This window comes from Lepidochelys kempii, chromosome 2, assembly GCF_965140265.1.
Source record: "Lepidochelys kempii isolate rLepKem1 chromosome 2, rLepKem1.hap2, whole genome shotgun sequence".
NCBI classification, from domain to species: domain Eukaryota; kingdom Metazoa; phylum Chordata; order Testudines; family Cheloniidae; genus Lepidochelys; species Lepidochelys kempii.
Window position 1 is genome coordinate 250,158,249 of NC_133257.1, and position 24,547 is coordinate 250,182,795.

A 24,547-nucleotide genomic window follows, 5' to 3' on the forward strand; every position below is an offset into this window, starting at 1 on the left:
AATGTGCCTGAAAAAATATGTGTGGTGGAATTAAGTTGTATGTTGATCTTCTTTGCGTGAGACAGACGAGCCCATACTGAAGTGCATAATGTTTGGGTGTTGGCCAGCCCATGTTGTTCTGGCCCCATGTTGTTTCCGAGCAGGTTATTTTGCACTTTGACCTTAGTCACTGTATTTGTAAGATGGTCGTGATCTGTGAGAGTTCTGTCCAGCGTGATAGACTGGGTATGAATCATGCTGTATTTGATGACCATTGAGAACTGTGTTTAGCACTCTGCCTGCTTGTGTATGATGTAAGTGGAAGTCGTTCGGTCCAATCTTACTTCCACTGGTATTGTGCACCACTGATTACAATAATTGGCCATAGCCACCATATCTGCATTCAGAATGCTCTCAAGTATGTCAAAGGAGTGTGACTGAATGCCAAGGCATATGTCATCTGCATAAACAACCTTTCGAGACCCGGTATATGGCAAGTTATTTGAATATAAGTTGAATAACGTTGGAGACCATACTGATCCTTGTGGTAGGCCATTCTTCTGGTGCTTCCAAGTACTTGTTTTATCACCAATTAACAGTAAAAGTATACAAAATAATGAATGTCACACAGAAGGTAAAGCAGAAATGTCTGTTTTCCCCTTTCTCATAACACAAGAATGAGGGGACTTTCAATGAAATTACAAGATAGAAAATTCTAAACACATAGAGGAAACACTTTTTGACATAACACATTATTAGACTGTGGAACTCATTGCCACAGGATGTCATCAGGACCAAGGATTTAGTAAGATTCAAAGAGGAACTGGACAAATATCCTAGTTAAAACAGATAATGCTAAAAAGTTTGGAAGGGACCTAAAACTTCACACTTCAGGGTTTAAGACAATATCTAATTTAGGATGAGACCTTTCTGGAGAGCAGATTCTCCTGCATCTGCCTACTGCAAGGTTTCTTGCACTTTCTTCTGGAGCATCTAGTATTAGCTACTGTCGGAGGCAAGATACCGGATTAGATGGATCACAGTTCTGAACCGGTATGGCAATACCTATGTTCATAATTACATAGAGACTTGTTATATTTAAAAAACCATACCAAGGAACTTCAATTATGACATCAAATAGTTCCTTTTTTCTTTGTGCCTGTTCCAATGAGATATTTATTGCATATGACAGCAGGAAGGCAAGTCAGAGCTTCAGCAGCGATCCCTTCATCACTGGCTGGCAGTGCTGTAGCAATTAAAAAAGAGCAATTAAAAGACTGGTCCAATGGTTCTGTATTTTTGTTTTCCCCCAAATGTTAAATCTCCAAGTTCTTGTAAGTGTTGCGACTAAGGTTTTGGTACAAAGTAAGTTCTAATTTTCAGTGTCTCCTGTAATGTTTAAGGGGAATCTATAATATTACTTACTGTCATTAATCCTTTTTACTCCTAGCTTTTGTTGGCTACACAACCAAGGGAAGAATGCCTGTTCTGAGATTATTCATACTCTTTAACATATATACACACATTTGCTGTCATTCCAGAGAACTTCACAAACTCTTGTGGGTAGGCCTTTGGGATAGTCACATTACTTTACAAGAGGCAAAGCCCTCTTGTTGACTTAACTCCCTCATGCTGTCCCTCTCAAACCTCACCTTCATACTTTTTATCTAATATGTATTTTGCATAAAATCTGAATTTTAAGTTTGTTCCTGCTATCGGGAGTAGAAGTGGAGAGTGATTTTGTGTTTACTTTCCATGGACAGCAATTAAGAGGCCATGATGATGGGTACCCTTATAAAAACCTAACTAGACAGAAGTGAATTATGCTGGTCATTCCAAATAAGAGCCTACTCTGTATATACCCCATATTTTACAGGAAAAAAACTATTTTAGATCTAAAAAAAACTATAGGGACTATATTTTGCCTCAGTTATCGTGAGTCCAGCTACACAGGGTTCAGACAGAGCCACAGAATCCTCTAAAATGGGCTATGATAGATTTTGAAACAGTTACATTTTCATGTCTCAGGAAACTATCATGTCAGGTCCTTCCAGAGCTAGATGTAAATGCTGAGGTCCATTGTGAAGCTGGAAATCTTTCCTTCTAATGGGATAAAACCCAATTTCTACCCCTGAGGGGCCACAGGACAACTGACTATATGGTCTGAACATTTTTATCTATTGAGAAACTACCTGTTTCAGGACTAAATTTTGCACAGTTTGGATACCCAGAGCTCTACCTTTGGGTAGAGGAAGAGGAAACATTTTTCTGGCCTGCCCTCCCCCCACTTAAATAACTTAAATAATAAGTAGCTGCTGAAAGCTGCTCTAGGTGTCTTGGTGTCTTGCGAAAAACTTGGCTGAGTGGGCAGATGAAGTCAGGTGCATGATAAATGCATTTATCACGTGATTCTGCCTGGTGTTACCACATGCATAGCACCATTATTATTTATTTGTATTACAGTAACCCCTACTGTATTGTAAGGATCCCATTTTGCTAGGTGCTGTGCAAACACATAATAATAGACAGTCTGTACCCCAAAGAGCATACAATGTAAATAGACAAGACAGACAAAGGAAGTGAAGAGTTGGAGATCAAGGAGTAGATTTTCAAGAGTGCTCAGACTTAGCAACTCTCATGGGGAGCTGAGCACTTTGAGAATCTGGCCATTATGTCATATTCAAAGTCTGTGGCAGAACCAGGAACTGAACCTAGATCGTCTCTATTGTATTCCAATCTAGTTTCTTAACTACAAGTCCATCCTTCCTCCCCAGTTTACAGGTGTGGCATTTTATCTTGTGTGTATAATATATTACACACAAGCACATCAGTAGCGATGACAGCCGTGTGATGTGCAATTAGCAGCCGCTTTTGGTTCAAACAGACAAAACCATCTGCCACAGAAATGTTTCCAGGTATACCTCGGACCCCTGTCCCTCGCCAGAATTACAATCATTATGTCTGGAAAAGTTATTTGGGGTCCTTTTTAAGAAAGTTCTAAAACTTTCTTAATATTTCTTCTCTTCTTCTGAAGCATTTACATTTGGAATCTTGGTAGTGAAAGGCACCGGTTTCATAAAATGATTTTTCATATTCTTTGGCCTAATAACCCCCCCGCCCCCAGTCACCTCCTTTTCTAGGAAAGGACGCACCAGGGAGGGTAAGGGGAAGAAGTCTGCTTAAGGTTCCGCCCAGAGTTATCTCCCATGTTGTTCCATTAGGAGAAAGTGGCAGAACAGATTGACTGTTGCCCCCAAACCTCACTGATCCTCATGAAGCCCGTATCCTCTGTAAGGAGACCTGTGCCTCTGGGTTTCAAGAGAAACCACACCACAGTTGTTCCATGACAGTACAGACTCATTGGAACCTGTAAGTATTAGGCCCTCACCTGGTAGCATCTGCCCAGGAATCCCTATAAAGGGAAGATCCCTACCACAGAAAAACAACACAAGCTTTAGGCTGTTCAACATCTGCTTTAAGGGGCCAGTTGGGGAACTAAGAGTGTATGGAAATCTTGTATATTAAATATGGTGTAATTGTAGTGTTAGAATAATAGAAAAATGGAAATGCTCAAGTCCACTGAGGTTTTATAGATGTGTTCATGCCCTTCTAGTACGTGGCTTTCTTATGGTGGGAGGATAGTTCATCGCTCTGTTGTTCAAATGTTTGAAACCGAGGAGTGAAGGGAACAAACCAAAACCAAAAAATTCCTCTTCAGTTTAAGGAACACTAACTTTTCCCTTCCTTTCCCCTCCTCTGCAACTACTTCTGCTTTCTTATGTGTGAGATAGTATGGGTTCATAATTGTATGAATCATGACCAAGCATCACTTGAAGTGCTAAACTAATTGAAGTTTTTCATTTCACGGGGCATGATAACAAAAAATTGGGGTCTTATTAGAAAAACACAAACATGATTATCAAAGCCTTGCATGATTTCTGGCTGCAAAATAATAGACTCTGGAATAGTATCCCAGGAGAAATGAGAGCAGCTCCATCATCGAAGTCATTTTAAAAAACTAAATCTCAACAAAGTACTTGAGATTATATAATGGGCTTGGAGACTGTGGTGATGGATGACAACCTAGGTAGACAATTAAAATGTAGAGAACAATTCTGCATGCCCAGCTAAATTAATAAATCTAAAATGTCTAGTCCTTTCCTCCCCTCTCCTCCCCCCCGCCCCCGGTTCTATTACATAGCAGTCTGGATGGGGTTAAAAGAGCAACAGAATGCGTATTTATAAGGATGCATCTAGTCCAAAGGTAGCATTATGTTCTCTATACATATCTCATTTAAGCATTATTTCAATATTTATCAGGTGATTCATTGTTGGAATGTACTCTGATTCCAGTAGTTACTGTTTCATAATTGTAAACAAAATTATATACATAACTATTCCCAGCATATGAATTATTTATTATATTCCCAGACAAAAAATTTGTTAAAATTGAATTAAGGTTGAGATTGTTTCAATAATATAAGAATAAAACAATTACAGGGAGGTTGTAATTATTCCCCAAACAAGGATTACAAACCCAGGAAGCTCAGTGAAGGTTAAATTTAAAAGAAATCCAAACGTGTTAAGCTATGGAAATGCACAGTGAAGGCAGCCAAACAGCTTCCCTTCTGCTCTGTAGTGACACCATACAATTATAATTAGTGCATCATAGTGTTTGTAGTCCAGGTATAGATTAATCTGATTTTTCTAGATACAGTAAACTTTTCCAGTTTTTGTTTTCATTGTAGTGGTGTCAGTACACGTGCAACAAAATGGTTGAATCCACGCTGTACGTGCAAAACTCAGTTCAGCTTTACCTGTAAAGGGCAGTTCCATAATTTTAAAAGAAAAATGCTCAAATAAGTGAGAAGGAAAGCATACCGGAGGAGAATTTTCCTGAGTAATTTTAAAGGTCATGCTATATAATTTGCATATGTTCTTACTACCCACAGTATGTTCTGTTAGCAGTTGTAGCACAGAGTCTTTTAAAATAGAATATTTCACATTGTTCATTGCACTCTGCAAACATTAATTTTAGTACAAATCAAAATAAATATTAGGTCATTTTGTTTAGTTCTGGTTAAGGTGGGTTTGTTGCTGTACAGTACGTTCGCAGATGCTTGTCTGGTTTAGGTTTTAAGGGCATGCTGTGTAAGTGTCCACCACTGTTAATATATATGAATTTTCCTTTGATATCTTTTCATTTCTCCTAATTCTATTCCCTGGATAATTCTGATTCCATCTCTGGTGTTCACAATTTTCAAATGTGTGTGAAGAAGCAGAGGTGGGTTTGGTTTGGTTTTGGTTAACAAGAGATTAACATTTGAGAATGCCAGGCCTCTGTATTGGATTGGTTTTGACTTCTCTAAGTTATGTAACTTCAGATGCATAATGAAGAAATTTGACTTTTATTACTAGTATATATTGTTGGGGGCAGGGTTTTGTTTTGTTTTAAATAAACTGGAAAATTGTGAATTCCCTTAGTTTCCAGGTTCCTATTCAATAGATTTGAGGTAAACATGCTGGGAAGAATAACAACGAGGGTTGCCAGGTTTTCAACCGGAACACCTAGTCGAAAAGGGACCCTGGTGGCTCCGGTTAGCACAGTTGACCGAGCTGCTAAAAGTCCAGCTGTCCACAGCAGGGCAGGCAGGCTCCTACAAAGTGAGAGTCTCTTGATCAAGTTTCAATATTTTAGTCTATGTAACTGTCTATATGGATTTTTTGCCATGAGTTCATGTAACCTGGAGTTTGGGTTGCAAGGCATCTGCTGATTCCTATGGCAGTCTACTGTTTTTCACTAGGTGAGAATGATTCAGGAGTCAAAATCTGTTACTGGGCTAGGACCACAAAGCCCCTCAAGACACACAGACAGAACACAGTCAGACTGTGCAGACACATTTTAATAAACTGTGATATCTGCATATAAGGCAGTTTGGAGAGAGGGTGACAATACTCAACAGCTCGTCTTTAAAAGAAATGAGCATAAGCAAGAGATGTGTATCAGACCTCTCTTAATTGCCATCTTCATCTCCTGATATTAGCATCTTACTGTGCTGATCAGATTCCATTTTCTGACTAATTATGGCAAGGAGTCATCTGGTTTTATTTTATGTTAGTTAGTTATTTCTGTGCTCTAACTTTTGCCTATGCTACATATTGTCATGTATTGCAGTTATGCATAAGCAGAATCAACATACATAAAAGGGTCTTTCAGGACTTTGTGCCATGTTTATCAGAGGATTTGTGGGGAGTGGGTGGGGAACTGTGTTCTTGGCTTTGTCAGTATGCTATCTCTTTGGTTAACAGTACACTTTTTAGAGCAAATACTGGGCATGCTCTGATAATTTCTTTCTCGACTCCTTTGTGGTGGAGCCCAAGGTTCAGATTTAGGGAAAGCTTAATTATTCATTACATATGAGGAAACAAGTTCATATTTACCACTGAAGCCCTACCTCAGGCTAGTTTGGATGTCCTCTTCTGCTGTAAACTTACCTTACAATGGAGTGTACATGGGATATCTTTCAAGATAGGCCTTTTAGTAACCCATGTGGTCTTAATTTTTCAGGAACCTGGTGTATTGTTGGCCTGTCTTGTTGGTAGATATGAATTCTAGTTTCCTCTCCTACACTTTTGTGATACTTGACGGCTGTCATCCAGTGTAAAAGCATGTGGCAGCAAATGCGCAATGCTGTCATGGAACAGGGACATCCTGAAGAAGAGATGGCACTTGCCGTATTATGTTGGCTGCGTTTCTAAAGCAGCCCTGGCTTGACACCTCATTGAAAGAGTGAGATTCATTTCTGAGTGGGCATGATGCCTCTTGGTGTCTGGTGGGAATGCAGGGAGTTGAGGTTATGCATGAAAATCAGTTGTGATAGTTAGGAGTCCTAGCCAGGAATGTACAAACCATGTGTCCATTCTGTCTTTTTGATTAAAGAGAGGCTTTCACTAATGCAGCTGCTATCTGGCTGCTTGAAGAGGGTTTCAGTCACAATTCAAAAAAGTGCTGTAGTAAGATTTCCTTACTGTGGCTTCTCACTGTGTAAGTTCCCTGTATCATGGTCTGCACTAAGACTGACTTCCTGCTCCTGGGTTGAGAAGACGAACTGTTGTGCCTGTAATGAGGAACACTGGGTGAATTAAGGCTCATCTTTACAACTGGCTAAATTGTATGTACCCACTAATCTACAGTGTGTTAATCCCAATTAAATATTTGATTTATTTACTTTAACACCACTTTTTTATAATGTTGTGTTTATTTTATTTTTTGTAAATGTTCCTTGTCACCCCTCCATCTCCCTGTGGGATGATAAAAAATTTAGGATCACTTCAAAATCTCATTGGAAGAGTTCCGAGGTTTCTCTGAAAATATTGTTTATGATGTGTTTAGGGTTATCAATTTTCTTTCGCAAATGAAAAAAGCTCTCTACAGATGATTATAACACTGTACTTTAAACTCATTTAACTGGACATTATTTTCAGAATATTTATCTTGGTTATTGCAGTTTTTGTCACACTGTGATATTAGTTTTCCATTATATACTACATGTCACTTCCACATAAGTTTGATAATAAATGTTGGGAAATAAAAAACAGAGGCACTGCCTCCATGTGATAGCAATTTCTATGTAATGGGAAATAATGTCATAAACTTTAAATTACATTTTAAATAAATGTTTATGTCCAACCCATCCATTAGATCATAGCCCAAAAGGGTCAGGAGGATCATTCCTTCATATATCACTGTATGCAGTATGATTGCTTTTTTAGGCATAAATGATGCTTTTAAATGAGGAATGACAAGCAGTATAAAAAGACAGTACATTACAGTCACAGTAGTATAGTAATAGCCTTGGCCACTATGTTAAATACAAAAATGCGATACATAAATTGAATTCACTCTTTGCAAATGATTATTAAATGGGTCCGTGCTGATACCAGTGTTCACTGAGTTCGTAGTTCAGTTTGGAACCCTCACGTCTGGGTTCAGTGTTGGGTTCTAAACCTCCATCTTGTGGGCATAATGTTTACTGCTTCCAGAATTAAAAACATAAACACTTGAGAGTGCAGAGAAATGTGTAGATGGCTGATGGTCCTCTTAACTATGGTCTTAAACTATGGTTCAGGGCTTGACTAAGGGCTTAAACAAAGTGACATCAACTCTGTCAAGGCCCAGTGATGGAATTTCAGTGATATTAACAATATTTTAGGGCTCAGTCAGGTTGATTAAATATTTGTAATGCCTACCAATGGAGGTCCCTTTTTGTCTTTTTATTTTATTTTTATTTTTATTTTATTTTATTTTATTTTTATTTTGGCTATGTGAACAGCCCAGACCACTTCCTTAAGCCTTCCTAATATTGTGACTAAACTGGTGCCCTGGCCCTGTCTGGGGGAGGAGTGAGGACAAACACTGCTTCCTCTCCTCAATATCACAGTTTGTGTGACCGGTTCCTGCTACTACTTCCAGGGGTGCAAAGAATCCCACACAGGGGCAGGGAGAAGACAGCGTAGCCATCCTCACGAATGCAGGAAGCACAATCCCTCCTAGAGCTGCCACTGGAGCAGGAGGTTATATCTTCAAGAACAGGGACATGGGTAACTTGCACATGGTTCTTTATGGTCCATTTTCACCACTGAAGTGTCATAAAGGCATCACATGTGCTCACCCAAATACCCCTAGTGCTGTGGTTTCCGTGTATGGCATAGTCTTCATAGCTGGCTCTGCTACTCCCTTGGAGGACTAAATATAGGAGTCATGACGGTGAATCCACTATGGTCTGGCTATCCTTGGCAGCTGCAATTGCCTGTAAGGGCTGTGAGCAGCAGAGCACAAATTATAGCAGCCCCGAGACTGCTTAAATTTATGCCAGGACTAGGCAGCTTTCTGGATGATTCCAGATTATGGGGAGAGCCAGATACGGTGCAGGGCCACTTACCTCTTAGTCATGAGAAACTACATTTATTTATTTACCTTTAACCACTTCACCTGCACTTTGTCCAATAACCCATCCCTACCAGGAATAAGTCTAATATTTAGATATCTGAACAGCTATTACTTTTTAATAAAGAAGCCATCATACAAACATTTTTGAATTTCTCCCAAATGTGGAGGAGTTTGTTTTTTTTTTAAAGGAGGTTTTAAAATTATTTTACCCCAGGGTAACTTGCAGGTTAGCAAAAGTCATTCTGAACTAGTGATATTTTTAAGGTCTGATAGCTTGTGTGACCCTTCAGAGAGAGAGAAACACTCTTTATCCTTTTTACAAAGCAAAGAACCTGAACTTCCTTGTGATGTAAATGCTTAGCCCCAATAGTTTGATATCTTGCCTTACATCACAACACACTAATAAATATAAAAGCTATTTCAAATTAATTTTTAGGCTTTAAATTTCTATTCTCATATTTTTGTCATGTTGTGGTCAATACCAGGTGACTAAGGCCAGGTCTCCACTACAAAGTTTTGTCAGCAAAGCTGTGTCACTCAATGATGTGAAAAAACCACACACCCTCAGTTGACATAGTTATGCCGGCAAAACCCCCAGTATCGATGCAGCTATACTGACAGAAGAATACTTCCGTCAATATAGCTAATATCGTTCGGGAAGGTGGTGGTGTTTTGCTGTCTCAAAACCTCCTTGTGTCGACATATGCTGCGTCTACACTAGGGAGCTCTGCCAGTACAGCTGTATTGGTAGTACCTGTGTAGTGTAGACTAGCCTAAGGCACCTAGCTGTACAAACAAGGAGATATGGAAAACGAGGTCAGTATAAAAGAGAAAAAAAAGGTTGCGCTCTATTTAAAAATCCTTTTTTTTTCCTGTAAAAAGGGGCATGAATAGAAAAAAAAAAACCCCCACCACTGTTATATTTTGGGGTTTTATGGACATTCAGTTGGGATGATCTGCATAATTGTTGCATCCGCCACAAGTGAGTAATGTGTATCTTTATATTACACACTGTAGTATTTTTGTCTCACTCTCATTAATTTATATACAAACGTGTTCCATTTCCCGCCCCGCCCCCAAAAAAACCAAACAAAAAAAAAAAGACCTTCCACTGTACAGAGGTCTTTAATACGAAGTAAAATGGCAGCTTTGGATGAAAGGCAGGTGTAAACCATTTGGATGGTCTTTTGGCCTATAGCTCTTTAGTCTATTGCCTAGGAGTGGAAAGAGCTATCTTGATATATGTTTCTATTCAGATTTTCACTGGGAAAGGAGGATACTAGATTTGAATGCTGGAGTCATTGTCACAACTGTGATGAAGGAAAGATACCAGTTGAATGTCTTAAAAAAAAATGTTCTGTGCATTAAATGGATGCATTTCAATCACAAGAAGAAAACCTTTTATATCTATGATGTATGGAGTTCTAAAAGTCATCCTACTGATGACCCTTGAGTTGCAATTATATTCTTATTGAATAAGAAAACAGAGGCCATCACATTTTAACAGTATGGATTCTTCAAAATCTATTATTTTGATCGCCAGAGGCAAGTAACTAAGCTCTTAATATATGTCTCTGTAAAATAAGTAATTGGAGACAAATGTGCAACCACACCACATGTACAATATGTCCAAGCACCATGAACATAGCCAGGCTTACTATGCAGCATAGGCTTCCAAAAATCCTTCATGGGCAATAGACATATGTAAAAATGCTAATTTTATTATTTACTTTGAAATTTTACTGCACATGAGTGAATCTAAATGCATTGTAACAGAGACAATATAACCAAGGGTCTATTTATCCCATTAGATTCAGAATTTCAAAATGCAGTACCTTGTTTCTCTGGAAATGTTTGTACTAGCACCATTCTCCATGACTATATAAACACAATATATTTTAGACATGCATTTCATGTGTGGTGCAACTGAAATGCTTTATTTAGGGAAGATTTTTGTTGGTTTTGGTGATTTTTATCTCGGTTGGATTGGGATGTCTGGTAGGTTCAGTTTTCTTTCTTTGTCAAAGCTGCTTACAGCACATGTGACAGATTTCTGTTTTTTATTCTTTGTTAATGTCATTCTTCATTTTCTGTGCCCCACATCTACGAGTAAGGGTTGTGTATGCTCTATTTTAATGAAGAGAAATGGCACATCTATCAACTAGAATTTATATTAGAGAGCACATCAATTCAGTTGCTATTACTTGCTGAGCTTTCAAATTCAGGGCTGAATTCTGCTCTCAATTACACCTGTGCAACCCCATTAACTTCAGTGGGCTGTACAGTGCGGAATTAGGTTCACAGAATGAAGTATGGTATAAAACAACGTATCCATCTGCTAATAGAATTTCAGCCCCAAAATATTATTTGAGGCAGTCTTAAAAGAGTGACGTGCATGCACTCATAGTTAAACTTCTTTTGCGTGAGACTGGGATGGTCAACATCTAGTTATTTCATATAGTGGGTCTAGTAAATTTATATATCAGAAGTATCAGAATACCAAAATATTAGCCCTTAAGGGAAGAAAAACACTCCCACTCTAGAGATGTACTATATACTGTGTTGTCCTTAGCAGACTTTTATTCCATTGTGGCTGCTATTAGCTGCAGATTGTTCCCTTCTTTCTCTGTCTTCTAGGAGCTGTGCCGTCAGCGCATGGCTGTAAAATCATCTGATCGACCAGAGCCCTTGCACACTTCTCGTGTAAACAGTGTCTCGTCACAGTTTAGTGATGGGCCCATTGCCAGCCCCTCTGCTCGGAGCAGCACATCATCCTGGTGTGAAGAACCAGTTCAGTCTAACATGGACATCTCCACCGGTCACATGATCCTGGTAAGCAGAGTTTTCTTTATGGCATGTGAAATACAATCAAAATTAAAATTGGTAGTTCATCAATTTAAAGTAGACTGGGAAAAATATTTATCTTCTAAAGGGATATTGTCAACTTACAACATTTTTTTAAAAAATCCTTCACCTATTATATTAATCTGACCTTTAAATAGTTAAAACTAAAACTGTTTTTTAAAAAAATCCTTTTTCACTGTGCTGTTCTTCTGTTTAGGATACATTCTCTTAGCTTGGACATTTAAAATAGATTTTTTTTTTAAACCGAAGATAATTTACTTTTCATCCCTTTGTCCTATTGGTTTACTTTTGCCATTTTACTTGGCTTGGACGATTAAATAAGACTTTGATTTCTGGTCAGTTTTTCTTTCTGGCCTGTAGTATAATGGTGCTGCAAAAGCTGCAGTAGAATATTAACAATGTGTATCTAATTGTTTTCATTGAAATTGGGTGTGTGGGGGATCTAAATTTTTAGCCTAACCTGATTTTCCTCCTTTAAAGTAACTGTATCTTTCTCATGTTTGAAACTGCACAAATATGTTTTGTTTGTGAAACCTGGGCTCGAAAGTGTTGTGGGAGATGGCCACTTTGTTCTCATGGGTGTGTGTATATGGCTAGTGAAATGCTTTTTCACCACCCAGGGGAGACAGCATGACTTAGTGGTTAGGATCCTGGACAGGGACTCAAAATACCTGAGTTATATTCCTGCCTTTGTTGGTGGCCATGGGCAAGTCATTTCACATCTCTGTGCTTCAGTTTTCCCATCTGTAAAATGGGGGTCGTAATACTGATCTCCTTTGTAAAGTGCCAAGAGATCTACTGTTGAAAAGAGCTAGGTGGCATTATTATTATTATTATATTTTCTACATTTACCCTCTCTAACTGTTAAGATTATCCAGCTGGACTGAATCACAATCAATAAATTGCTGCCCCTCACTAGCTATGTATTTATTTAGCTCTGAGAAGACCAATGGGATTTCTGGGAAGGAATCTGTGCTCTGTCCATGTCATGCTGTCTCATCATGCTTCTCTCTCTCCTGCACCCTTTTCCTTTTTATGGTTTTGTAGATAAAGCTGCTCACCTACTTAAATATTTTCCAAGTTTTGTGGGAAAGCCATATGGCCTAATAGAAAATGGAATGGAAGCCAGAGTGCCAATTTGACCTTAGCCAAGTCACTGACCTCCGTCAGCTCAGCTATAAAACTGAGGAAAAGCAGGATCTGCTTGAAAACCAGATGCTGTGTCTGAGCAGAGCTTTCCTGGGTAAATACATTTCCAAACAGCAGAGTTAGGTTTTTAACCTGATATATAACAGATGCACAAGTGCACCTAGGAATGAGGGATGGATATGTTACCCAAAAGGTCTGTGACCTTGGCTCTTACAATCGCACTTTCGCCTACTCAGAACTCCAACCTTTCACTTGTTTTTGTGTTTCTGCAGTTGTTGGGATATTGTAGTTACCAACACATTCCCCACCCCCAAACCTCACCTTTCAAATAACCCCTAAAGTAAGGATGGGCACAAGAGTAAGTAGTGATATAATGCTTGTATCCCAAGCATCTGTGGGTAAAACCAAAGAAAGTACAAAATTGCCTAAGTATACGGCAATGTATATGCTTAAGATTTGCAGTTAATGAGTGGTTTAAATGGAGCAAAATAGTTTACAAAGATACTGCTAAAATAAACCTAAAAATCACACAAAGCCAAATGAACAGGTAGGAAACTTGCATAAGGGAACCAAGTAGTGTTAATTCTGGATCTGGGAATTTTCCCAAAAGTTCAACTAAGTGTGTGTGGAAATAAGCCATATTTTGCAACCTAGGAATGGGTTTTAAAAAACAAACAGATTGATTAGGAGTACTATGGTGGTGGTGGTTCAGTGTCCATAATTCAGTCAATTCTGTTTAACCCTGAGTGAACTCATGCATATGTTAGCTATCTAACAACATATGTTAAATCTTAGATGGTGAGGGTTCAAAGAAGGGCAACTGAAATGCTACAATGCCTTGAGAGTATGACCTATAAGGAGAGAGTGAAAAAAAATTTAAACCTGTGTAGTCTAAAATGAATAAACAAAAGCTAGCAATTCAGAGGAGTCTGCATCTCTGCTTCTAAATATGGGAAAGGGAAAGAGTACAGAAAAGTGCTCTTAATAGACACCAAGGATATAATTAGCAAAAAAGGGGTTAGAATTTGAAAGGATGCATTTAGCTTAGATATCAAAACAAGTTTCATAGGAAGGTCAAGCAGACAGTGGAACTGTTTACTTAAAGAGGTAGTTCTGCTATAAGTTCTAGATTTCTTTAAGGCAAAGTTAGGTAAGGTTTTTATGGAAGGATCTACTTTGAAGCAGCTGATTGAACTTAATTGGGGTTGCCTGACATGCATGGCACTGGAAGTTATGTTGGCAGCCTGGCAGGAATCTGAGAGCTGACCTGATTTACGTTTTGGTCAAAAATAAATGCAAGCAACCATAATACCTTATTTGCCTGAATTTTGTATGTCTCTTGAGAAATTGCTGCTTATTTGAGTTCAGCAGCAAGGAAAACATGCCAGTGATCAGCTTTTTCATACATCCTGTAGTTAGTAGATGGGAGCCACAGGCCCCCATTTTAGAATTCGTTGATATATCAGATGATATATAAGATGCTTTCCAACTCTATCCTCTCCTGCTGCTGTCATCTTGTGAAATAAAAAGTTACTTTATAGACATTTTATGCAGAGATGCTTTAGTACAAAAAAAGACAAAAGTTAATAAGGGCCTAATAAGGATGGGGAGCATTGTCAGCACTGCACAGCAAATAGACTTACGGAACAGTAAAGCGGTATTCAGTTTTACAATGCTCAGCAATGAAGTAGCTAGCTGAGTTAGAACTCTAGAATCTTTATTGTTCTTGGTGGCTTGGATCTTCCCAGGGGAAATAACATTGTGATGTTCAGATAGCAGTAAGAGCTTATAGTTGGAAACATCTTGATTTGACTTGTAAATTGAGCAGATCTGTTATGGAAATCATTGAGGAGGAATTCACTTAGAATACTCAGGTATCCTGTTTAGACTTTTTTTTTTAACTGATATCCACCCTTTTTTATTTGCCCTTATGCATAAACAGAAATACTAGAACCTAAACTCAGCTTGCTGCTGTTTGGCAAATGGTAGAATACCACTTTGCTCTTCCACAAATATATTGCCTCTGCAATGCTTGATAGTAGTCTAAGCTACTTTGTGTTAGGTAGTAGAGAAAAACTCAAGACCCAGAGGGGCAATTTTGAGTAGTGGCAAAGTGTAATTTTTGTCCCTTTTTCGGTTGGTTGTTTTTTCTGTAAACCCCACATTTTTAGCAGGTAAATAGAAGGCCACTGCTCTGAATGAGGTTATCTTGTGAAAAGATCCCAGTGTTTGACCCATGGAAGTTTCGATTAGAGAGGATATAATGAGAAGCATGTTTTATGCCACCATACTAGTGACTCTGCATTCTGACATTGGTAGCAGTGTGAGGAACAAGAAGAGGAAGAAGCTGTCGTAATTTAAGGTACCTTTGATCTTGCAAAAAAAAAAAAAGAAGAAGAAGGAAAAAAGAGGGGGTGCAATTTCAGAAAAGTCATGGTGAGTGACGGGAAGGATAAGAACTCATGTTGATTTCTTTCCATGCTTGTTTGATTAAAATAATCATACCTTGTTATGAATTTTCAAATCAAGAAATGGACTGAGAGAAATGGCCCGTATGATTTTTGTGAGACAGTGCTAAATTTATCTCTGTTTAAATATTGTGTATTTTGTCAGTGAAATAAGAGTTTGCAGAAGCAGAACTGACTTTTCATGGCTTTTTTTTTTTTTTTTTTGGAGTGGAAGACGAGTAAAAAAGATGTGAAATTGAAAGCACCAGGCACAGATTAGAATCTGGGAAAGAGGGTGAATGGTCTTGCCTTTCTAAACACACAAACAAAAATAATACATTAAAACTAGAGGTCTGAGAAGTCTTCCCTTGACAACGTGCAAAAATAATGTATTTTGGAAAAATTACACCATTGAAGTGTTCGTGATACGTCATGCATCTAGTGCTTTTCAAACAAGAAGGGCATGGGATGTTTCATCACCACCGTGCATGCTGGGAGCAAAGAGAATGAGAGACTGAAGGCTGGGACTTAGTAACCCTTAGTAACCAGAAGATGTTTCTTCAAAAGATCACCTTCCATTCTGGGAGGACTTTCTGTAATAAAACTAGAACTGGACTACATAGATCCTAGAAGTGCTGTTGGGAAGCTAGCCAAACCTGAGACAGAAACTTTAGTTCTGCATTCCACCTTTCACATGGTGTGGTTTGATTTAGTCTTGATGTTGATTTGACAAAGTGATTGTCATGGACTTGAGTGGAGCTGCAAGAAAGGAATAGAGAGACTCCTGGAACTTAGATGTGGGGATTTCAAACAGTATTTGTATTTTATGCTCTGCCATAGTAATTCTGCCTTTTTTTAAAAAAAAAAAGCACTCTGCACACACTTTTTAAAAAAAGAAATCTTTGAGAAGCAGGGAGTATCCCCTATAGACTTCATTTAAATGGTCTATAAAATAGTGCTGAACTGTATTTAAAAATACATTATGGCAAAGATAAACTGCAAAGCCACTTGTTAAACTGCCCACTAAACTATTAAACCACTGCAAGGCTTTGATTTCATCCTAAACCATTAATAAAAATCACTGAACTGCCTCGATTTATAGCATCTAAAATGCTTTACTAAACAAAGGAGTGCCCAACATGCGATGATTGATACCACTGGGCTGGATACCAGCACACACTCTGACTGGTGTCTAACTCAAAAACATGCAGAAAGAGGCAGTAGAGAGGGTGTTTCCTGAGGAGAAAGGGATTGATCTATAGCCTGGGAGCTTTCCACCAAGTGACAGTGGCACATGCCCACTGTGGGTACGTGACAGCCTTCCTTGGGGAAGGTCAAAGGTGAGGAGGGCAGGAAGGAGAAACCAGAATTACTAATAAAATCAAATAGCTGCAGACAAGAACGTCTGTTTGACTATTTTGGTTTTTATTTGAATTTTCTTTGTTTTCAGTAGCAGCACGATGTGCTGAGTGCTGTACAAAGACGTAGAAGGCACAGTGCCTATGCCAAAAAGTTACATCTTTTTTTTTTTTTTTTAAGAAAAACAGGTGTAGAATGGGGAGAAAGAGAAACAGCACATTTAAAAAAAATACAGCCACACATGTAGATATACACACACACGTATATATGTTTTTCAGTCCCAGATTACCTGCAACCATGCTGCTATACTTAGTTGTAGGTGTCCTGGTATAGGTAGGTCTTCAGGAAGCATTTGAAGGAGAAATGATGGTGACCTTGCAGGCCAGCTCAGGAAGAGCATTCCAAGCATAGAGGTCACACGGGGAAAGGCTGTTGCTTATCCAGAGCACATTCCTTTGCTGGAATACTGATTTAATGTGAGGACCTAGATAGCTAGTATACAAAAAGACATAAATACCACAGGGAAATAAATCTGTGCCCTTGTCTTGCTGAATGAGTAGCTGACTTATAAGTTGTGTTCTTAAGAACAGGCAGAGTAGGCTGCCTCCCTGCAGACTCACTGTTGCCAAAAGGCACTTCCCTGTTTTCCTGTCTGAATTTTTAAGTTATTTTGAAACATTTTCCTCTCTTCAAAATTGGGGCTTGTAATTGGGCAACAAGGATAACTGGCAACAGCAATAAGTATCTTTTTAAAGACAACCTAACGCTGTCCTTAGTATATAAAGTCATAGAAACGTAGGCGGGTGGAACCTTGAGAAGTCATCAAGTCCAGCCCCTGTGCTGAGGCCAGGACCAAGAAAACATAGAATATCCCTGACTAGTATTTGTCCAACTATTCTTTGAAACCTAAGCCAGTGATGGGGATTCCACAACCTCCCTTGGAAGCCTGTTCCAGAGCTTAACTATCCTTATAGTTGGAAAGTTTTTCCTAATATCTAACCTAAAGCTCTCTTGCTACAGATTATGCCCATTACTTGTTGTTCCGCTTTCAGTGGACATGGAGAACAATTGATCACCATCCTCTTTATAACAGCCCTTAACATATTAAGTCTATCAGTTCCCTCATCAGCCTTCTTTTCACAAGACTAGTTATAGTTCTGTTGAATGTGTGGGTGTATTATATGAAAGAACCGGGGGTGGAAGGGACAACTCATGCTACGTGTATTAACCCCTTGGTTCTGCCATTCTAACATAGTGGTATGCTAAATTTGCTCTGACTTCAAAGGTTTTGCAGAACCCAGAGTGCTGAAATGCCAGTCAAAAGCAGCTCCTCCAGGGCTGGGTTTCTGCTCATGCCTCCCTTCCTCCCCCTCTTTCCACCCCCCACATCCACCAGTTAAACCACTGATTTGGTACCACAGAAGTAATACTTTCCTCTTTCCATGAACACTGCTACTTGCCAACACGAGCAGCAGGGGATAGTGATATGGTGTGGACTCAAATCAGGAGCTGAGTGGACAGGGGAGATCCCAGCAGAAGCAATCTCCTCAGCTCTTGATTTGATTCCCCACCACCACCAGCCCCACTGCTGTCAGTCCTCCAATCAGTTTGCTTCATGCTCAGTTTCCACCAATTTCCACAACCTCATTTTTTGAATGAGTTTTAAATAGTAATCATGAATTAAGGGGTTAATGTTAGAGCAGGGAAACTGTTCGATGAATTTCAGTATTTTTTCTAAATTGTCTTTCTTTTTTTCTCAAATTTATTCATTATTAGAAATAATTTGCCAAATGTGCATCTTGGTCTGGAGCTTGATTGTGAGAAGGTCATTTCAAGGCTTTAATTTTCAAAACTCAGCTGTTTTGATTAGACACACAGGTCACATGATAGGTTTCTGTTCCTAGGTAGGATAAGTGCAATCACGGTTTCAGTGCAAATAATCAGAATTCATTTTCCATTAATATTTTGCAATATTCACTTAAAATTTGTTTTGACAAAAATTCCTCCCTGAGAACTGGTTTATTAGACTATTAGCAGAAAGCAAACACAAAAGGGTCATGAACACAATCAAAACAAACCAGTTTAATGTTGCAATGAATATTTGCAGAATTCTCCCCATCTCCCCCAGTATTTCTCCAGCTCTAGTTGAGGTCCAGATAAGACCAAGGCAAAGCTGGTGGCAACCACTGGAAGAAGTGGAAGAGGTCTCTGGATGAAGGGAGTATACCTGCCTTTGGCTACTCAGGTTTGAAAACTAGGGTTTTACTGGATCCTCAGCTGCTTCTAGATGTCTAGAGAACTGCAGCTGCCTGGAATGCTTATCGTCTACACTTGTCCAGGAGGTTGATCTTTTCTTTTGGAATGAGGTTATGCCTTGTGTAATGTGGTGCTCTTCTGTTGATTCAGCCTGTTGAATTTATTTAAACCCTGCATGATGCTGCAGAGGTTCTGCTGACTCATAGCAGATGTGGCTTGTTAACCACATTTAGGGTCTAAGACGGAGGTCAGCAACCTTTGGTTGCTTCAGGAAGTGGTGACCAGCACGCCCCTGTGGCCCACAGCTCCCATTTGGCCGGGAACGGTGAACCATGGCCACTGGGATCTGCCGGGGGTCGTGCCTGTGGATGGTTAATGTAAACAAAATGTCTCGCAGCCTGCCAGTGGATTACCCTGACGGGCTGCGTGCCGAAAGTTGCTGATCCCTGGTCTAAGAGGTGGGAGTTGTTCTCTAGAACAGTGGTTCTCAACCAGGGGTAAGCAGAGGTCTTCCAGCAGGTACTCAACTTATCTAGATCAGTATTTCTCAAGTTGGGGGTTGCAGCCCCCAGGGGTGGGTCACAGGATGGATTTAGGGGGATTGCAAATACAGGGCCAGCATTGGGGTTGGCAAGCAAGGCAACTGCATGGGGCCCCACATTGCAGGGAGTCTCACGATGCTAAGTAATATAATTCAGCACCACCCTCTGGGGCCTGGGCTTCAAACAAGGCTCACAAGTGAAAAATAGGTTCAAGTATCACTCTGAATGTAAGTACAATATTTATATTCCAATCTATGAGAAAGTAAGCAATGTTTCAGTAATAGTGTGCTGTGACACTTTTGTATTTTTATGTCTGATTTTGTAAGCATATAGTTTTAAAGTGAGGTGAAATTTGAGGTACACAAGACAAATCAGGCTCCTGAAAGGGGTACAGTAGTGTGGAAAGGTCCAGGATCACTGCTCTAGAAGGTGAGGGAACTAGGAAGGAGGAGGTTCCGAAGGGACTTTTCCAGGGGGAAATTGAGGCTAATATTTAGGCTGTGCTGACATTTTTGAGCTGTTAGTAAATCAAACCTGGGAAGGGGTGTGGGTGGGGTTTAGTTTTACACAGGAGTGTTTCGTTCAGTTTTGAGTCTGTGCATTCAGACTGCAGTAAACCAGGCCTTTGACACTTCAGTATTCGATTGTAGCAATGGGTTGTATATGGGGCTACACCTTGAGAACACCCAGAAACCTATAGAAAGTGCAGAATGTAGCTACCTTCTCTGCTTAGTGGTGCTTCTTGTAAAAGGAACCTTGCATTTGTGCTCCATGATTTGCATTGGTTGTACTTCTGGTTGTAATTTAAGGTTCCACTGTTCACCGCTAAAGTCCTAAATGGTATCTCCAGAGATCTGATCTCCTCTCTCTGTGAATTATGATGGACGAAGTCAGTTGAGGTGCTCTAGTTACCAATACCCTGATTTAATCAGGAGACAGCTAGATTCAATGAACGAAACTGGTTTCCTTCACTGGCCTGTCGCTGCCTGAGCATGCTGATCTGCCGGGCAACCCGCAAAGGTTTTCTTGCTTTGCAGGCCTTTTCTGGGGAAGAAGGCTCAGTGGGGATTTTAAGCTGGTGGGATGTTTCAGAGTAACAGCCGTGTTAGTCTGTATTCGCAAAAAGAAAAGGAGTACTTGTGGCACCTTATAGACTAACCAATTTATTTGAGCATGAGCTTTCGTGAGCTACAGCTCACTTCATCGGATGCATGCCGTGGAAACTGTAGCAGACTTTATATATACACAGAGAATATGAAAAAATACCTCCTCCCACCCCACTGTCCTGCTGGTAATAGCTTATCTAAAGTGATCATCAGGTGGGCCATTTCCAGCACAAATCCAGGTTTTCTCACCCTCCACCACCCCCCCACAAATTCACTCTCCTGCTGGTGATAGCCCATCCAAAGTGACAACTCTTTACACAATGTGCATGATAATCAAGTTGGGCCATTTCCTGCACAAATCCAGGTTCTCTCACCCCCTCACCCCTCTCCCAAAAACCACACACACAAACTCACTATCCTGCTGGTAATAGCTCATCCAAAGTGACCATTCTCCCTACAATGTGCATAATTAAGGTGGGCCATTTCCAGCACAAATCCAGGTTTTCTCACATCCCCCCCACCCCCATACACACACAAACTCACTCTCCTGCTGGTAAAACCCCTTCAAAACTGACCACTCTCCAAGTTTAAATCCAAGTTAAACCAGAACATCTGGGGGAGGAGGGGGGAGGAAAAAACAAGAGGAAACAGGCTACCTTGCATAATGACTTAGCCACTCCCAGTCTCTATTTAAGCCTAAATTAATAGTATCCAATTTGCAAATGAATTCCAATTCAGCAGTTTCTCGCTGGAGTCTGGATTTGAAGTTTTTTTGTTTTAAGATAGCGACCTTCATGTCTGTGATTGCGTGACCAGAGAGATTGAAGTGTTCTCCGACTGGTTTATGAATGTTATAATTCTTGACATCTGATTTGTGTCCATTTATTCTTTTACGTAGAGACTGTCCAGTTTGACCAATGTACATGGCAGAGGGGCATTGCTGGCACATGATGGCATATATCACATTGGTGGATGTGCAGGTGAACGAGCCTCTGATAGTGTGGCTGATGTTATTAGGCCCTGTGATGGTGTCCCCTGAATAGATATGTGGGCACAATTGGCAACGGGCTTTGTTGCAAGGATAAGTTCCTGGGTTAGTGGTTCTGTTGTGTGGTATGTGATTGTTGGTGAGTATTTGCTTCAGGTTGCGGGGCTGTCTGTAGGCAAGGACTGGCCTGTCTCCCAAGATTTGTGAGAGTGTTGGGTCATCCTTTAGGATAGGTTGTAGATCCTTAATGATGCGTTGGAGGGGTTTTAGTTGGGGGCTGAAGGTGACGGCTAGTGGCGTTCTGTTATTTTCTTTGTTAGGCCTGTCCTGTAGTAGGTAACTTCTGGGAACTCTTCTGGCTCTATCAATCTGTTTCTTTACTTCTGCAGGTGGGTATTGTAGTTGTAAGCTTGACAGAGATCTTGTAGGTGTTTGTCTCTGTCTGAGGGGTTGGAGCAAATGCGGTTGTATCGCAGAGCTTGGCTGTAGACGATGGATCGTGTGGTGTGGTCAGGGTGAAAGCTGGAGGCATGCAGGTAGGAATAGCGATCAGTAGGTTTCCGGTATAGGGTGGTGTTTATGTGACCATTGTTTATTAGCACTGTAGTGTCCAGGAAGTGGATCTCTTGTGTGGACTGGACCAGGCTGAGGTTGGTGGTGGGATGGAAATTGTTGAAATCATGGTGGAATTCCTCAAGGGCTTCTTTTCCATGGGTCCAGATGATGAAGATGTCATCAATATAGCGCAAGTAGAGTAGGGGCTTTGGGGGACGAGAGCTGAGGAAGCGTTGTCATGAGCTTTCGTGAGCTACAGCTCACTTCATCGGATGCATGCCGTGGAAACTGTGGGAGTATCTCAGTTTGGGTAACATTTGGAAGATTTCATATGTAGGACATTCGTTGCAATACGTACATGGTGATGATTAAGCATTGCGCATGTTCCCAGGGTTGCACACTGGGTGTATTTTTAAATAAAGAAATATTACATTTTAAATGTGTAAAGATATAAAAACAGCCTCTTTTGATCCTCACAGGATTTACCCTCTTGTAAAGAAAGACTGTGGTATTTTGGACATATGCAAAGTGGAGTTCCTCTTGCCTCCAATATTTTTTTTTCTTACCCAATTACTTCCCCTCACCCTCCTTCATATAATATGTTCTCCTCTCTTCCTGTGAGTCTACCTCGAATAAAACAGCTCCTCCTTTCTTCTAGACTGAAGCAGCATCTCCTTTTTTGTCCCAGACACACAAGAAGAAAGATAAAATGCAAGGGATGTGGTTTAATTAGGCTGTAGCTTTATTAACTTAACTCCTCTGGGAGCTATCCAGTGATAGCTGAGACAGTGCAGGGCATAATTCCTTCTTCAGTCATTTCTGCCTGGTGGTGTGGATTCCCCATCCCTCCACAGCTGTTCCCCAACCTGTTGCTGGGATCCCACTACCCTCCTCTTGTATGCAGTTTAAGGGCTGGGGAAAGAGGATCTCCTGGCTGTACGAGAGACATTAGGAGGCACAACTCTGTTCCCAAGCTTCTTTAGGGTTGCCTTTCCCTACTCCAGTTCCAGTTTATCAGGGAACCAGACCTCTTAATCCTGGTATGAGAGGGGCCTCAGGGTAGAGTGACAGGGTTTATACACCCTCCCCCAGGTGCTCAGGGCCAGTGGCTTACCTGAGCCCCAGTGGTCCACCCACCAACTCACCGTCATGCCTTTCCCTCTTTCCAACACCAAGTGGAGGGAGCTTTAAAGGAACCATTACCCCTTTTTCTGCCAGTTCAGCCAAAGCCCCCTCTTTTGAAATTGCAGGGTTGCATTTTGTCTGTTATTCCTTCCGCTCTCAGTTCTATAATGACTTCCTGGTCCTCCTTACCTATAACTTCCTACAGGCATTGGACCCAGTTGGCCCACTGCTCATGTGGGTTGCTCAACTGTCCAAAAAGCCCATGCTGAACAAATCAGGCCCACAGATGGGGAGAGATGAGTACTGCTCCTGTTTTCTGCCTCTTATATGTTCTCTTGTTGCCCCACTGATGTCATATAGAGAGTAAAAAGCATGGGAAGGTCAGACTGTACGTAATCCACACCTCCTTGGGGCTGGCCATGTCATTGGACTGAATTATTGCATGGTCCTTTCTTGTTGCACTGATTATTGTTTCCCTGAAATTACCTCTTTTTTGGTTATGTCAGGTTGGTGACTGGCCCCTAAATTATAACATTTTTCTTCCCTCAGTTTGAGTGATTCCTCCTCTGTTAATAGAGGCTGGTTAGCTGCTAGTTTTAGGACATCTTTTTAAATTTGCTTCATCAATACACTTGTGCATCAATCCTGTATTATTTTTAATCTATATACTGTACAAAGTTTTGGCTTTTGCCTGACCTACTGTTTGTACTATCTGAAATACTCTGACCTTCCATGTGTGTGGAAAGCATAGCAATCAGGATCCAGGAGCTGTAGCAAATTTAAAGGTGTTTTCTGTACTGATTTGATTCTGTGCATATAAAGTACATTCCTTTTTTTTTTTTTTTTTTACAAAATATCAAAATATGACTGAGTATCTCTTTATTGGACACAAAATGTTTAGGTTCTAAGCAAAGAACAGAGAATGTAATTGTTAAAAAGATGTTTCGGCATTTTAATTTTAAAAATATGTCTTTAAAAGGCACTGAACTTAAGGCAATAAAATATTGGAGCAGTCAATTAATTTTTTAGCATTAGCTAATTCTTAGACTTTTTTCTTTTATTTTACTTAAGCAGCCTATATGTTGTACCAGGATATAAGTAAAAATAGCAGAGGGGCCAGTACCAGTAATATACATCATCAATTGTGTTCTTGCTGTCACCCAAAGTCATAAACAGAAGGAAATATATAAAAGAAATTTTGATAAAGGCAGGTGGTCTGAGTGAAT

At 40.1% G+C, this 24,547-nt stretch overlaps 1 protein-coding gene across 3 annotated transcripts in view; it reads left to right on the forward strand.

The window, feature by feature from the left end:
• The window catches only part of PTPRN2 (protein tyrosine phosphatase receptor type N2), a 1,054,095-nt gene that overhangs the window by 941,635 nt on the left and 87,913 nt on the right, over positions 1 to 24,547 (forward strand). For all 3 annotated transcript variants that reach the window (XM_073334545.1, XM_073334547.1, XM_073334546.1), the window contains one exon: positions 11,567 to 11,761. In XM_073334545.1, coding sequence (XP_073190646.1) covers positions 11,567 to 11,761 — 195 coding nt within the window. The remainder of the gene's footprint in view (positions 1 to 11,566; positions 11,762 to 24,547) is intronic.